General features: G+C 37.6%; 1 protein-coding gene across 7 annotated transcripts in view; it reads left to right on the forward strand.

Moving 5' to 3' along the window:
• Positions 1–17,592, forward strand: part of LOC143251867 (ribonuclease Oy-like) — a 53,125-nt gene that overhangs the window by 24,275 nt on the left and 11,258 nt on the right. For all 7 annotated transcript variants that reach the window (XM_076503169.1, XM_076503170.1, XM_076503173.1 and 4 more), the window contains 4 exons: positions 693–760; positions 3,305–3,418; positions 4,234–4,282; positions 5,665–5,736. In XM_076503169.1, coding sequence (XP_076359284.1) covers positions 693–760; positions 3,305–3,418; positions 4,234–4,282; positions 5,665–5,736 — 303 coding nt within the window. The remainder of the gene's footprint in view (positions 1–692; positions 761–3,304; positions 3,419–4,233; positions 4,283–5,664; positions 5,737–17,592) is intronic.

Raw genomic sequence — 17,592 nt, forward strand, 5'->3', positions numbered from 1 at the left:
TTAGCTGTAGATACGTTATAACCTTATAAAACACAGTTAATCAGTATTAGCTGTAGATACGTTATAACCTTATAAAACACAGTTAATCAGTATTAGCTGTAGATACGTTATAACCTTATAAAACACAGTTAATCAGTATTAGCTGTAGATACGTTATAACCTTATAAAACACAGTTAATCAGTATTAGCTGTAGATACGTTATAACCTTATAAAACACAGTTAATCAGTATTAGCTGTAGATACGTTATAACGTTATAAAACACAGTTAATCAGTATTAGCTGTAGATACGTTATAACCTTATAAAACACAGTTAATCAGTATTAGCTGTAGATACGTTATAACCTTATAAAACACAGTTAATCAGTATTAGCTGTAGATATGTTATAACGTTATAAAACACAGTTAATCAGTATTAGCTGTAGATGCGTTATAACGTTATAAAACACAGTTAATCAGTATTAGCTGCAGATGCGTTATAACGTTATAAAACACAGTTAATCAGTATTAGCTGCAGATGCGTTATAACGTTATAAAACACAGTTAATCAGTATTAGCTGTAGATACGTTATAACGTTATAAAACACAGTTAATCAGTATTAGCTGTAGATTGTTTCTCTTCTATATATATATATATATATATATATATATGTTCTTATTCATACATTAAGATGTTTTTTATTTACATTCTAGCCTCTCATTCATGACCTGGGAAAAGACTGGCCAAACTTTTTTGTGCATCATAAGGACTCAAGTTTTTGGTAAATATTTTTCACATGTTGAGGAATAAACATTCCAGTATCAATATTTAAGTAATAGTACATATGTAATTATATATTAATACAGTGCTTCAGGTAGATAGTGTATCTAGTTAAAATATGTCATTTGTTACACTTATCAGTTATGGATGTAAGTGATATGCTTCAATACAAGTTGATGGGCCTACTGGTTACACACTGTGAAAATAAGTTGTTGTTTTTACTAGATGTTTGTATTGTGCTTGAAAAGACAGTAAATGACAACTAGAAGTGTAACAATACATAAATTTTATCAATAGATTGTAGTTATGAATGTCACAATAGCAATGCATTGATGGTGAACTTTAGAATTGATAAATCACCCTCAACTATTGACGTTTTGAAGGATAATTATTTTTCCCCATTCGTTGTGTTTTATTTAAGTTGCTGCTCAGTAACTTCTCTTTGTTGTAGATTGGTTTTATAGTCTCTACTCAGCTGTAAAAGTTCAAGTATCATTAGCACCTGTTTTCTCTCTCTTGTCATGTAGTTTAAAAGAAACCAGTAAATTGTGCCTTTACTGTGCTTTGTGACAGTTAATAAAAGATTTGAGCTAAGCTAGTGCATACTATATACACACATGAAGAAAGAAAGGTAAGAACTGAATCAACTGGGGTGGCATGCAAGTGGAAGTTTGAAAACAATATTGTCAGTCAGTTAGTAAAGGAACACAATGATGTGTCTAGAATAACATAATTATACTAGCAGAGACCCACCAAACATTTGCAATTAAACTAGTATCTTTATCACAACAGTACTTATTTAAATACAGGATTTTTAAATAATACAAAAGAATTAAATTGTCGATGCCGAAATCTTAAGTTCACTTTTCTTAGGCCTAACATTAGCTAAGCCTTTATTAAGTATGGCCTGCATCCAGTAAACAGATAAATTAACGTTGTATTTTGTAAACGTTTTTTTACTTTAGTTAAACTTTACCTACTTAATAATGTCAATAAAAAAAAACTTGTAATGTTCTACAACCTAACATTAGATCTTTTTAAGAACTTTGATAAGCTTTTAAAATGTTGTCATGTAAAATGTTTACTAAAGTATATCTGTCTTTTGTTTAAATGAAGTAAATGTACATTTAGATAGTTAGATGTACATGTAACTTCATGATGGACAAGAACTGAGTACTGTTATAATAACAGTGTAAGAAGTTATTATCAGTGAACAAACCCATTAAAATTTAGAAAAGCAATAATTTTCCAGCATTATAAAGAACCTATAGTTACAGATTAAATTTTGAAATTGAATGATGTTTGTAGGAAGGGACTACTTTAGAAGTAAATCACTTGTTGAGTGAATACAAGACATCATTTATAAGCTTATGCAAGAAGGTGGAAACGTTATTCATAATGTGAGATCCACACTTGATTCTGCTGATTGTGATGAACATGGAGCAGATGGGGCTGTTACTGACCCTGAAGGTTTTTATGATGCTAGTAAACTTGCCAAAATGTCAGATGACATTGGAACTGAAGTGATGCTAATGTTTAATAAAATGAACAGTTTAAAGGCAGATATAAAAACCCAAAACTGAACATTTACCAAACTTCATGGTGATCAACTTCCTAACATCAAAACATGTCAAACAGCTTTATATTTTTATATCACAAATGCTGCTTGTGAAAGAGTTTTTTCTATACAAAACAGACTTGAGACAAAATTCAGGTGTTCTACAAAGGCTGAAAAGATACTGTTTGATGAGTATTTTAGACTCAGAAATTTCATTGTATGGTCCCAGTTGTACAATTAAAACGTGGGTCAGTGCTAAGAAGAGGACAAGACTTTCACAACCATAGAAACAGAGAATTTAGGAAATCATAAATAAATAAAAAAAATTGTGCGTTTTGTAATACTTTATAATATTGACCTATTCAAACTCTAACTTTTTCAGTCACAGCATAAACCAGCATACAGATGCTTGTCCATGATCCATAATACTGAATTACTGATCATGGCAAAAGTTATCTAGAACACTGTAGCATAAGTTGAATTGCATATCTCATATGATTTGAGCGAAATGTTTTGGGATCGTAAGCTAGAGTAATTTGACCTGAGAGAAGAAAACAAAGCTAAATAAAAGGTGTTGTAAATAAAGATAGTAAGTGTTGTAACTAACAGATGGCAGCACCATTGATTCGTAACCATATCAAACAGTGGAAATTTTAAATAATTTAAAGTTTCATTGTTTTGTGCTGTACATCTTTGATTTTTAGTTGTACAATATATTGAACGTCCATTCTTATAATATTATTCATTGTTATGTGCCACATATCTCTTGTATTTAGTACTGTTTAGCCGTTTTTATTCATTACTTTTTTACCCTAGATTCTTGTGTTTTTCTGTTCATTTATTACCTACCATCTGTTTATTAAACTAGAACAAAAAGTGTAAGTCTGGCATACAATCTGAGATTGAAAATATTAAACCAATAACTTGATGTCCAGATATACAAAGTTTAGGATAGGTTGTTAAACTGGAGTTGTGATTTGTTTACAGGAAACATGAGTGGGAAAAACATGGAACATGTGCAACTTTTTTGCCTGCTCTTAGTTCTGAAAAACTTTACTTTGCTAAAAGCTTGGAGTTGAAAGAACAGTATGACCTGATTGAGTGAGTAATGTAGTAGTTTCCCTTAAGTATTTCTATAGTTACACTAGTGTCTTTATTGAAAGGAAATATATATTTTTATTTTCATTTAATATTTTCCATAACAACAGTAGTTTGTCAATGTTCGTTTTTAATTATGATATCTTACGTTGTTGTAGTACAAAGTATTATAGAGAAAAACAGTGTGAACAAAGAGTTTTTGTGTTTTTATCAAAATTGAAGAAAACTCATTTAAAGTTATTTATTTGATATTATGCAAGCATCATGTATTCCATGGAAATTCCATCAGAGAAGTTGAATCCATTCTGTGCCTACATTTTGTATTTATCAACAAAACATTTTCTTTTTTCGACAGTTGTGTCAGTAGAGCAATGTTGTGCTTCTTTCGTTTTGCATGGAAGGAGAGTTTTGTTATAGTTGCTTCTGTGAACTTTGAATGTACCTGAATTACATGCTGGGATGTTCATAAAGTGTTTTTCATGGTTAATGTAACATATCTTACACAATGTAAAGCACATACCTTCTTAAGGTTGATTTAATTTAACAAAATGGTGCTCTATGAATTTCAGTTGTACATGTATTTATAAAATAATTTATAGCCATCAACAAATTACTGATAATGATTAGATCATCAGAAATATATTTTGTAGAGACATCAAAACATGCACTAATTGACGTATTTATCACTTGCACATGACGTTTGGATTTTATTGTTATTTGATATTAGCCACATGATAATTACTGAATATCACTATTTAATTTATTTGTTTGGACTTTAACGTCATTTTAAGTAAGTAAATAACAGTTTCTTCCAATAGAATTTTCACAGGTAGAGGTATCGTGTCCAGAAAGGACCAGCCTTATTCAGTAAGTTTTTATTTTCTTTTGGGGAACCTAACAAAGCATAACTTAATCATTCTATGTTTGTGTAGAACTTACTGTAGGACATGCTTGTTTTAAAGGTCATTACCATCACTGTGTTTAACTCTCTGTACCAAGTAGAATACACAGTTCAGATAAATGGGGTATCAAGTCATCGTTTTGAGACAATAATGTTTTAATAAACTGAGTTTTGTAAATTTGTTAGGTTGATAGTAGTTATTAATATAAATAAATCAAACTTGTCAGAGTGACGTTCTTGTTTTCTGTTGTTTTTTCTTTCGGTCACTTTTCAGACAACTGCCATTTTTCATTTGACTTGAAGCTTGGTAGGGTTGTAACTTGACCCAGACATTGTCTTTTTTTACTTATTTAGCCATTTTTAATGATTTTTGTGGACTTGAAGGTCAGCCCAAAAGGTATTGTTTGGGTTTCTGTCTGGTCATGTTTACAGCAACCAAAATGAGGATGAATGTAAGTTTTCATGTGTTCAACATGGTAACATGCATAAAGTCTGAATTTACATGCAAGTAAGAACTTGCAAACTGGATAATTTTATGGTTGTAGTTTGTACAACTTACATGAGATTTGATACAAATATACTTTCTCTCAGGTCCAGAGTTCTGATATAGACAGTTTTTTTTATTTTTGTGTATTTTTCTTTTGTCTGCTGTCAAAATTGGCGATGTTGGGATTGCTTGACAGTGACACGTTACATTATTCTGTGAATGTCAGCATTTTGTTGAAAAAACTAATTTGTTGTTTGTGGACAGATTGTATTCTGATCGTATTAACTTTAATAAAAACCATTAAACAGTGTAGTTCATGTCTGTAACTAATGTTCAATGTTGAGATAAAATAAATTTTGTAATTTTCATCAAAATATTGTCACTTTCAAACTGATGAAATAAATTGTAGATTACAAAGATAAATCACTTTTTATCAGTATCAGTGTTAAATTTTGCTGTAAATGTGAAATCTTTGGAAAGTTTCTTATGTATAACAAGTACATGTTGGTAACACATGTTGGGTATATTGAGTTTTACATGTGCTAATTGTACTGAGCAATTCTATACTTTTTTAGAAACTAAGCTAAATAGGTCGACTAATGTGTGATGAATTTACAAGGAATATTGAACTTACCTATTTGTTATACTTCAGTCTTTCTGAATAAATAAAAAAACAAAGAACTTCTAAGCTAAAAGTGTGCATTTATCACTTGTTAAAACAGGGCTAATTAAAAACTCACCCATGTTTGTAAAATGTCAAGTTTGGTTTCATTGTATAAAAATGTTATATTTTACTCCAGTGTTACATTTCATCATCTCTGATGTTTCAAGTGATAGATCAATAATATTTTTCTTATGTAGCTGAACAATGTGTCAAATGCACTGTATGCTCACCTGAAGGTGAGGACTCTCATTGGATGTGAATATGCTAAGGTGAGTAAAGATTCAGTAGACACACCACTAATGTCAACGTGGTGTTTTGTAACTTATTTAAAAATGGTTAGTGAATTTTGTGTGATGCTACACAGTTTATAATAATCCATTTACTTAAGTTTCTCATGTGAAATCTGTAGATTAAACTCTACTTATAAACTACCTTCCACCAATCATGTTGCACCAGCACAGCTAGCTTCCTCTGCTATTCTAAAACAGTCCTCAATCTATTTATTCGATAGACGTGCATCTTAACTGTCTCTCCTTAAGACTACAATATCTTGTTTGTTTACAACTTTCTGTCAAGTTTTGCATCTTGTGTTTGATTTTCATTGTTTATACTCATTTCTAATATGTAAATAAGCATTACTGATTTAATGTGGCAGATGATTGTAATTTCTATGACAGTTGCAAGTGGTTCTGAGACTCAGGGTTGGTGATGCCTTCCAGGGGAACACAAAAACATCCAGCAAACTAAAACCTATCTTACATTTGGCAGACAGTGTCTTCTTTTCAGACTACAATTTTTTGTCAGGATGTATATAACCACTGAGTGTAAGTTTGTTTCCACTGCATCTTTCACCTGTTATCACATTTCTGTGTAACCTGCTGAGTCAGGTTTTATATTTTCATAATGTATTCCTCCATCTCAGTTGGTTCACTCAGATTTAGTAAATATGTGTGAACTGGTGTGTAGTGACTATTTCTTCTTGTTTTTTTTTACTTAGTATTTGGTAAATTAGATTTTTATAATTCTAAAGTCACTTTAGTTAAACTTTCCACTTAGGCTTTTGATTATTATTTAATATTTGGTATATGGACAGGTTTTGCACAATGGTTAATGTTTGGGTAATTGTAACTTTGGTCAATTTTTTGGGTGCTGGTTCATTATTTATAACGTTAGTTATTTTTTCTTTACTACTTGTCATAGTACCCTATTGTTCCCATGTTTTACTTTCATGTCTTTTGTCTTATCAGTTCTTTGAGTGGACTTGCAAATTCTGTATTTATGTGTCTTTTATCTTCAAAGTTGTTTGATAATGTTATACTTTAGGTGTTGCTTAATGTTTTAGTTTAGATTTCATTGTTTTGTAGGTTTGTTCTTATTTATGTTATGGACTCGACTGAACCCTAGATTTTATTTGTTAGTAATGAGTACATTTTCTAAGTGTTTTATTTGTGTGCCCTCGGTGTGGATTCCTGTACGTGGTGAAGGGACCTCCCAGGGAAGGTTCTGTTCTATCTGATTACCTTCTCTGGGATCTAAACATCCACCCACGTGTTTGCCGTGCGTGGCAACCCGTGAAGGGGAGGAGAGGATCCTGGTGGTTGAGGGGTCCAACCCTAACACACCACTTTGGCCTCGAATTCCTGTAGACGGGCGGCCTTTGGGTGGCCCCTTGGGTCAATCGGCTGGTCCACTTGGGCTAGAGTCAACCAAGTACCAGTGTTGGAAGTTCTCAACGGTGTTGTGGACATTGTGCCTGATGCTGGTGTTTGGGTATAGTGCTCACGAAACCCTGGCGTTGCTGCATTGTCCTTGCGTGACTTTGTAGTGCGGCCCCTTGTAGGGCTCCATGGTGGGTGGGGTCAGTGGGTACCAAATGTTTTTCTTTTCCTATGGATCCTCTAAAAAATTTAAATAAAATTGTAAAAAACAGTCAATGGGTAGCGACCACGTCTTGAATACTCAGAACAGCAATCTTCAACATCAGTAACACACGCATCTCATTTTCTTATATTACATTCTCTTCGAAAACCTTTAGGGCAATGTCCCCTTTTTTTATTCAAAAGGGACTAGAGGGACTTGCTGGCTCTCCAAAATCAGTAAAGAAACTTCGATCTGGTAACATATTGGTTAAAACATCCACATCCCAACACAGTGAACTCCTCTTGAATTCAAAGGCAATTGGGGATATACCTATTGAGGTTTCACCCCATGCTACCTTGAATTCTTCACGAGGAGTTATTGTTGAAAGGGATTTGAAGAACGCTCCCAGTCAGAGATTCTCGCTGGTCTCTCCACTCAAGGAGTTTCTGCAGTGAGGCATCTCCACCGCAAAGATGGAATTACACTGCCAACAAATACCCTCGCTTTTAACATTTACTTCACCACGTGCACCTGCCACCATCAAGGCAGGTTATCTCATTTGCAGGGTTTCGCCATACATACCAAACCCTCTTTGATGTTTCCAATGTCAGAGATTCGGCCACTCAAAGACATCCTGTTGTGGTTCCCTGACATGTGCTCGTTGTGGAGGCAAGGACCACGATGCCTATGACTGTGACATGAACCCACATTATGTAAACTGCAATGGTTCTCACCCTCTTACTTTCATTCTTGCCCAAAATGGTTGGAGGAAAAGAGGTGCAGCATTTGAAAACGACACATAACATTAGTTATCCTGAGGCTCGGAAATTGCTGTCCACAACTCCATCTCGGGCATATGCTGCTGCACTTCATTCCACAACTACAGTGGGAGTGCAGACAGATCTCTGTGCCTCCAAGAGAATCGTTTTCAAAACAAATGAAAAGCCTTTTGACCTCCGTGGTTAAAAAGGTTGATGAATCGACTTCCACACCTATCTCTGTTCCTCCCATACCTTCCAACAAACCTCAAGATCCACATCCTTCAGTTTCAAATACAAGCATTTCTTCTGATACATCTTTTTCTCCCACCACAAGAGACAAAACAATTATTCGTTCGCATCCTCAGTCACTGGATTCCCCTTCCAATAACAAAAACCTGCCCACCCGATAGACCTCCTCCGACTAAAGACAGTAAAGAAAAAAGACGTGGTCGTAAACCGAAGGGTTCTCCAGCCACTTCACCTACCCGTTCTTAAAAATGGCCACCTTGATACCATGGAACTGTTGTTACGTTCTAATCTGGATGATATCAAAACGCTGATTGCTTCCTACCATCCTGTTTGTCTTTCTTTACAAGAAACATTTCTCAAAACTGCTGATACTGTCTCCATTCGGCAGTTTTCTCTGTACAGAAATGACAGGTTGTGTGATGGTCGAGTACATGGAGGGGTGGCACTGTTGGTTGATCAACACGTGCCCACCCTGTCTTTGTCACTCAACACACCCTTGGAGGCTGTAGCCATCCGTGTTTCCTTGGGTCATACCATCACTGTTTGTTCTCTGTACCTGTCCCCTGGAAAGACATATGATCAATCAGATCTTGATGCTCGTTGAACAATTGCCATCTCCATTTCTAATCCTAGGGATTTTAATGGACATCATCCCTCTGGGAAGTGCTATTATTGATGGGAGGGGCGATCTGTAGAGCGGATGCTCTCTGATCACAATCTTTCTCTTTTCAATACTGGTTCTTCCACTTACTTTCATGCACCTAGTCAGTCCTTTACCGCTATTGATCTCTCAGTTTGCTCCCCTTCATTATTCTCCCATTTTCATGGAGGGTTGACAGTAATCCACTAGGCAGTGATCATTTTCCGATCCTTTGAGAGAGACTGGCTGCTGTCGATGCCACCCTACCCGGTGCCCGGTGGAAGCTGGATCAGGCAGACTGGTCCACTTTCACTGCTCTCGCAGAACTTGATCCTGCCATCGTAAATCAGCCATCAATAGACGACTGTGTAGCAGTGGTAACTGACTGTATTACACATGCAGCTGCTCAGTGTATTCCTAAAACCTCGACACGTTTTCCACGATATCCTCGTCCGTGGTGGAATCCTGCTTGCCACTTAGCACGAAGGCTCAAAAGCGGGCCTGGGATACTTTTCGTAGATATCCCACACTTTCAAACCGGTTGCTTTCCAACGGGCCGTGCACATGCTAGGTGGGTAAGACGCCACAGCCAGAAGGAATCTTGGATTAAGTTCACAACCAGTATATCTTCTACCACCAGTTCCAAGATCATATGGGACAGGATTCAAAGGTTAATGGACACTACAATTCTATCCCCTCTCGATCTTACTCTCTGATGGTCAGGAGGTGACTGATGTTCGAACATTGCTAACACTCTAGGTGAAAGCTTTTGCTGGGTATCTAGCACTTCTGCTTGTTCCTCCACCTTCCTGGCCATCAAGACTCGGGCAGAGCGATCACCTCTTTCCTTTTCAACTGACTGTTTCTTTGACTATAATTGTCCATTTACCCTGGTGGAACTAAAAATGGCCCTTCATCGGGCTGCCAGTATGTCTGTTGGACCTGATGATATTCATTATGACATGCTGCACCATCTATCTCCTGCTTCTCTTGATGTCTTTCTGATTGTTTTCAACCGGATCTGGCAGGAGAATGTTTTTCCTGATGCCTGGCGCCAGGCTATTATTTTACCTTTCTCTAAGCCAGGGAAAGATCCCATGATTCCTTCAAACTACCGTCCAATTGCTTTGACGAGCTGTCTCTGTAAGACATTAGAAAGGATGGTTAATGCTCTTCTTGTTTGGTTCCTTGAATCAAACAACCTCCTCTCACCCACCCAGTGTGGGTTCCGTCGACAGCACTCCACCACAGACCACCTAATTCGTCTTGAAACATCTATCAGAGAAGCCTTTCTCAACCGCCAACATCTTGTATCAATATTCTTTGACATAGAGAAGGCTTACGACACAACATGGAGGTATGGCGTTTTGCAAGACCTCCATACATATGGGTTACGTGGCCATCTACCCATGTTTATTAAAAAATTTTTAATGGACAGGAGATTCCAAGTTCGTGTGGGTTCGACACTTTCGCGTTCTTTTGTACAGGAACTTGGAGTCCCTCAGGGCTGTGTTTTGAGTGTCACACTTTTCAGTATAAAGATAAATGCCATCACTGAACAACTCCCTCTCACTGTTGCGAATGGGCTGTATGTCGACGACTTTCACATCTCATGTCAGTCATCACACATGAGATATATTGAGCGGCAACTACAAACCGCCCTCAATTGTGTACGGAAGTGAACTCTGGCGAACGACTTTAATTTCTCTCTCTCCAAAACTGTATGCCTGCACTTTTGCCGTCGACGGGGTATTCACCCTGATCCTGAAGTTCATATCGGTGAAGTTTTGCTGCCAGTGGTTCCGGAGACCAAGTTCTTGGGGCTTATCTTTGATCGTAAACTGACCTTTATACCACACTTAAAGCAATTGGATGAATTGGGCCTGTCCTTGGATAACATTGCAGATTCCACAGGTCGGCCCATCCCATCATGGCTTATTACAGCCCCCAAATGTCACCTTTCTTTCAGTCACCTAAAAAAGGCAGATACTCCAGATTGGAAGTACCGTCTTTTATTCAATGAATATCTTTCAAACAATCATTCAGTTCCCATTTATACAGATGGTTCCAAATCAGGTAATTCAGTGGGCTCTGCTATGGTTTGCTATGGGTCAATAGTTGCACACAGAATCCCTTTTACAGCTTCTGTGTTCACTGCTGAACTGTATGCCATATCTCTTGCCCTGGATCATATTGCAGCTGAGCAGTACTCCAACTGCACTATTTATACTGATTCGCTTAGTTCTATACTTGCCTTGGAATCACTACACGCTAGCTCACATCCTATTCTCGCTGATATTCAAACCGACTGGCCCATTTCTCATTAGCAGCTACTTCAATCCAGTTTTCTGGATACCAGGCCATGTTGGTATTGCAGCAACGCGTGTTTGCAGACATGGCAGCTAAATATGTCTGCTTCAGCACCATCACCCCTATGCCTATTCCGTACATGGACTATGGTGTTGTCTTCAAGGCTTGGCTCCGTGCCAGCTGGCAGTCCACTTGGAATGAGCAAGTGTTGCATATTTATTCATTACACCTTTTTAATTGTGGTTCGTTTTTTACAGTTTTAATCTCTCTCATTCGATTTGACATTGGACAATGGCCATAACATTAAATAACTCGACACCAGGACTGGAAAGGCCAACTTCAGGTGACTAACGCTACTGTTTGAACTATCCGTTTGAACTACTCATTAGTCATCCTGGCGAGTTGTTATTATACTTTTGCTGCATATCATTTCACACTTTTACTACTTAACTTTTAGTACTGGCCATATTGACTCATAACCCAGAACCAGGACTGGAAAGACCAACTTCAGGTGACTGACGGTGGTTTTTATACTTACCTGTTAGTCTTCCTGGCGGGTTACGGATCATTACCATTCTGCTACAGGTAGTTCTTTACAACTTTGTTGACTGGATGTCAACATTGGTTTTTACACCATTTTCTGTTTTAATTGCCATTTTGCTTTTATCTTCAATTACTTTTACAAATTTTACTCCATTTACTTGACTTTTATCTTTTTACTGGACATTTGGCTACTCATTATTACGATTTTGCGGAGTGTCTTTTAAAACTTTTATTCTTTTACATTTTGATAATAGCTGCTATGACACATAACCCGGAACCAGGACTGGAAAGGCCAACTTCAGGTGATTGATGGTGGTTCTTGAACTTACCTGTTAGTCTTCCTGGTGGGTTATGATCATTAACATTTTGCTAGAGTAAATATTTTACAACTTTGAAGACTGGATGTCACCATTGGTTTTTACACCATTTTCTGTTTTAATTGCTGTTTTGTTTTTACCTTCATTTACTTTTACAAATTTTACTTCATTTACTTGACTTTATCTTTTTACTGGACATTTGGCTACTCATTATTACGATTTTGCGGAGTGTCTTTTAAAACTTCTATTCTTTTACATTTTGATACTCGCTGCTATGACACATAACCCGGAACCAGGACTGGAAAGGCCAACTTCAGGTGATTGACGGTGGTTCTTGAACATACCTGTTAATCTTCCTGGAGGGTTTTTGCTAGAGTAAATACCTTACAACTTCTTATACTCTGCCTTCTATCATAACATTGTAGACTAGGTGTCAGCATTGGTTTTATACTTTTTTGTTTTACCTTCATTTCCATTTATGTCTATTACTACATTTATTTATTTATTTTTATTTTTTTTTACATTTTTACCGAATGTCTGGCGCAGATAGCCTTGCTGCTTTGTGCCATAAAACACTAAATCAATCAATCAATCAATTTATTTGTGTGCCTTTTGGCTACAGTTCATTACAGTTCATGGGTTCTACAGATTCTGTCTGAAGCTTTCTGCTCTTACCCTATCCCCTATTTACTTCTATAATTAGCTTCCCTCCTTCTTCTCAGGATCATACCTCTTCCAGTCATCTGGTCAAGACCTACTGCACAAAGGTGTTGTCAAACAGGAGTACCCACTGATCCAGAATTTTAGTCTCAAACAGGAGTACCCACTGATCCAGGATTTTAGTCCCATCTAATTGTTGTCCCTGAGAAAATGGAAGATTGGAGACTTGTCCCAGTTGAACTTTTATCTGGAGCCACCTTGCTTCTCCACAGAGTCCCATCTCTCACTTTGTTTTTTTCTCCAGTACTTTGAACCACCAGATTGTTATGATGGATACTTGTTCTCATATTCAAACTGTCATCATGTCCACACGTGTCATGTCTTTCAGTTCTGGGTGTCCACACGTGTCGTCTTTCAGTTCTGGATGTCCACACGTGTCATGTCGTTCAGTTCTGGGTGTCCACACGTGTCATGTCTTTCAGTTCTGGGTGTTGTTGTTTCGTACTTCTATGTGTTTTGTTGAATGATATGATATTTTGCCTGTAATTTTCACTTATGTGGTTTTCATGGCTCCTGATTGCCTCTTCCTGTACCCTGTTAGTCAGTCGTGCTAACTTTGGGAAGCTTATCAGGTAGGAATTTCTCATCTGATTTGATAAGTTTGTTCTGAACCCAACTCAGCATTTTAGTTCATTGGAGGGTGGGTTTTTCATTTCCCTTTATTAAGAAGCCCAGTCTTTCCCACTTAGTTCATTGAAGGGGGATTTCTTCATTTCCCTTTATTGAGAAGCCCAGTCTTTCCCACTTAGTTCATTGGAGGGGGTAGGTTCTTTATTTCCCTTTATTGAGAAGCCCAGTCTTTCCCACTTAGTTCATTGGAGGTGGGGGTTTTTCTTCATTTCCCTTTATTGAGAAGCCCAGTCTTTCCCACTTAGTTCATTGGAGGTGGGGGTTTTCTTCATTTCCCTTTATTGAGAAGCCCAGTCTTTCCCACTTAGTTCATTGGAGGTGGGGGTTCTTCATTTCCTTTATTGAGAAGCCCAGTCTTTCCCACTTAGTTGATTGGAGGGGGGGGGTTCTTCATTTCCCTTTATTGAAAAGCCCAGTCTTTTCCACTTAGTTCATTGGAGGTGGGGGGTTTTTCTTCATTTCCCTTTATTGAGAAGCCCAGTCTTTCCCACTTAGTTCATTGGGGGGGGGGGTCTTCATTTCCCTTTATTAAGCCCAGTCTTTCCCAGTTAGTTCATTGGAGGGGGGGTCTTCATTTCCCTTTATTGAGAAGCCCAGTCTTTCTCACTTGGTTCATTGGAGGGGGGGTTTCTTCATTTCCCTTTATTGAGAAGCCCAGTCTTTCTCACTTGGTTCATTGGAGGGTGGGTTTTTCATTTCCCTTTATTAAGAAGCCCAGTCTTTCCCACTTAGTTCATTGAAGGGGGATTTCTTCATTTCCCTTTATTAAGAAGTCCAGTCTTTCCCACTTAGTTCATTGGAGGTGGGAGGGTTCTTCATTTCCCTTTATTAAGAAGCCCAGTCTTTCCCACTTAGTTCATTGGAGGTGGGAGGGTTCTTCATTTCCCTTTATTGAGAAGCCCAGTCTTTCCCACTTAGTTCATTGGAGGTGGGAGGGTTCTTCATTTCCCTTTATTGAGAAGCCCAATTTTTCCCACTTAGTTCATTGGAGGTGGGAGGGTTATTCATTTCCCTTTATTGAGAAGCCCAGTCTTTCCCACTTAGTTCATTCTGTTTCTTCATTTCCCTTTATTGAGAAGCCCAGTCTTTCCCACTTTGTTCATTCTGTTTCTTCATTTCCCTTTATCGAGAAGCCCAGTCTTTCCCACTTAGTTCATTGGAGAGGGGGGGTTTCTTCATTTCCCTTTATCGAGAAGCCCAGTTTTTCCCACTTAGTTCATTGGAGGTGGGAGGGTTCTTCATTTCCCTTTATTGAGAAGCCCAGTCTTTCCCACTTAGTTCATTCTTTTTCTTCATTTCCCTTTATTGAGAAGCCCAGTCTTTCCCACTTAGTTCATTCTGTTTCTTCATTTCCCTTTATTGAGAAGCCCAGTCTTTCCCACTTCAATCCAGGGATGTAAAACATGCAATCTTGATGACCCTATCCTCTTGTTTTTTTGCTACATGTGGGTTTTTCTGTTAGGAATGTGGGCTTCCATTTGTTGAGCTCACATGCATTTCCTTCAGTGGATGATTCTTGACCAGTGGAACTTTTATGACATTCTCTTGGACCATCCCATTACTCTTACCCTTGGGATTAGGGCTGACCATGCATGATGGCTGGACAGTTGAAAGTCTGCCAAGGAGTCTATTGTTTATTTCAACATCCTGGAAATTTTGGCATTTCATATCTACCCCTTCCTGAAGGGGTGATTTAATCTAACTATTCTACTGTCATAAGTTATATCATCATATAAGGTTGTTTTTGAATTAAATGCAAAGCTTCAAATAGGACTATCTGTGCTCTGCCCACAATGGATATCAAAACATGGTTTCTAGCATTGTAAATTTACAGTCATACCATGGTTCCAATGGGGAACCACCTGACAAGGAAGAAACAAATCCAGATCTTTGTATTTTCAAAGTCTAGAGCTTCTTGGCATGTCATGTTCCAGGTATTGTTAATCTAGTGGCTTATTGCTTATCTCAACCTAGTTAGGTTCTTCTCAAAGAGTTGTCCCTTCTTTCATGGATATTGTAGTGGATGTGTTCTCAACTGAGAACACCATATATAGATGTACTTGCTTACTGGAGTGCCAAAATTCCTTCCTGCTGGTCGTGGTTTCACACCTTTCATTTCTGGGAATAGTTGAGTTTAGTTAGGATTGGAGGATTCTTCACCCTTATGTCTGCCCTCCAATCAGTCTCCTTTCCAGGGTTTTATTTTCCCTTATCCAGCCCATTCCTTGTCTTGTCCTGCTTATTGGAACATCATCCCCTACTTCTGTCCCAGTCTCTCCTTTGACAACTGTAATCGGACATAGTTCATTCTGACAATGCCACACTCCATCTTAATGTATGGCTTTTGTGTGGTTCCTTGCCTTAGCTTAGGAAATTACCCTTTGTGTCTTTTCTTTCTTATTACATTCGACCTTTCTCCTTGTGTGTATACCAGAGGTAATAGTATACCTTCAAATATTGGTTCATTTGTCAAAGCTTCAGCCCCTCCTGTCTTTCAGTACATTGTTTTTCCTAGTACATCATCTGGTTGTTTGTTCAAAGTTTGTATGTGTCAGCTGTTTGTAGCTTCCCTGTCAAACACCTTTTGATTCTGCTCTTTCTGGAAGGATCTCTCCTGTTATTTCTCTCCTTTCCATTGCTTTTGTATTGTTCATCCTCTGTATTCCTTTATTTTACCATATTGGATCTCAGTTTTATTTTTTGTGCCCTGTCCATTCTCCATCAAGTGTTGCATGTTTTTTCTCATAAGTTCTTGTCCTCTTTGCTTGTGGTTATTGTTGATCCTTTGTACCCTGTCCATTCTGAATCAACTGTTGCATGTTCCTTCTCATAAGTTCTTGTCCTCTTTGCTTGTGGTTATTGTTGTTCCTTTGTGCCCTGTCCATTCTGAATCAAGTGTTGCATGTTCCTTCTCATAAATTCTCCTCCTCTTTGCTTGTGGTTATTGTTGTTCCTTTGTGCCCTGTCCATTCTGAATCAAGTGTTGCATGTTCCTTCTCATAAGTTCTTCTCCTCTTTGCTTGTGGTTATTGTTGTTCCTTTGTGCCCTGTCCATTCTGAATCAAGTATTGCATGTTCCTTCTCATAAGTTATCCTCCTCTTTGCTTGTGGTTATTGTTGTTCCTTTGTGCCCTGTCCATTCTGAATCAAGTGTTGCATGTTCCTTCTCATAAGTTCTCCTCCTCTTTGCTTGTGGTTATTGTTGTTCCAATATTTTTCTAGTTCTATTTTTTGTCCTCTAACCTGATTGGACCTTCCTTTTCTAGACATCTGCTGCCCAGGCAGGTGATTTGGCCTTCTTTCTTATTTCTTTACTTTCCATTTTCCAGCTGTACTCCCATTAAGTTCTGGATATATTTCTTTGTCCAGTTCATTCCTTGTGATGTTATATGGCTCACACTGCCTACTTCACTACTGTTCATCTCTTTGCTGAATGCATTGGTGCCTGCCAGTTCGGTTGTGCCTTCTTTTTCCTACGTTAATTACTGGGTGAAGAGCATAGCTGTTACACAAGTAGTTCTATACCCCATACATGTGGTTTCTTTTCGTATTCTTCCACAACGTTTACTTCATTGTGTCCACTTGTTTCAGTATTTATACACCTTTACTGGCTCTGCCACCTTTTCAATGTAGGATTCTATGTGTGAAGGTAAGACTGTTTTTGAAGTTATCATTTTCTTACACTGAACATGTATATCTGATAAAAACTTACCATCTTTTACCCTTCCTCTTCACAGATATGCCAATGATTCTGGTTTGTACGTGCCAGTTCTCAAAAGTGTGAAGATTTTTCTAGAATAGTAGAGTGAGCTAGTTATGATAGTATGTATGGCACAGTATGATTGGTGGAAAGTTGTCACATGATCAACACTAAACCTATTGGTAATAAAAGACTGATGCGCTGATTGTTAATAATGTTTTTGATATGGGAGTCCAGGATCAAGATAGTTTTGGGTGGGGGCTGTAAGTACCTATTGGAGATAGATGTTTGGTGTAAACAAATCTTAAGTATGTATATTGTAAACATAAGTAATGGCAGACAAATTTGTATTACTTATGTCTTCAAACTCCTTGATGACTTTGTATCATCTTAAA

Source organism: Tachypleus tridentatus, chromosome 6 (assembly GCF_004210375.1).
Source record: "Tachypleus tridentatus isolate NWPU-2018 chromosome 6, ASM421037v1, whole genome shotgun sequence".
Lineage (NCBI taxonomy): Eukaryota > Metazoa > Arthropoda > Merostomata > Xiphosura > Limulidae > Tachypleus > Tachypleus tridentatus.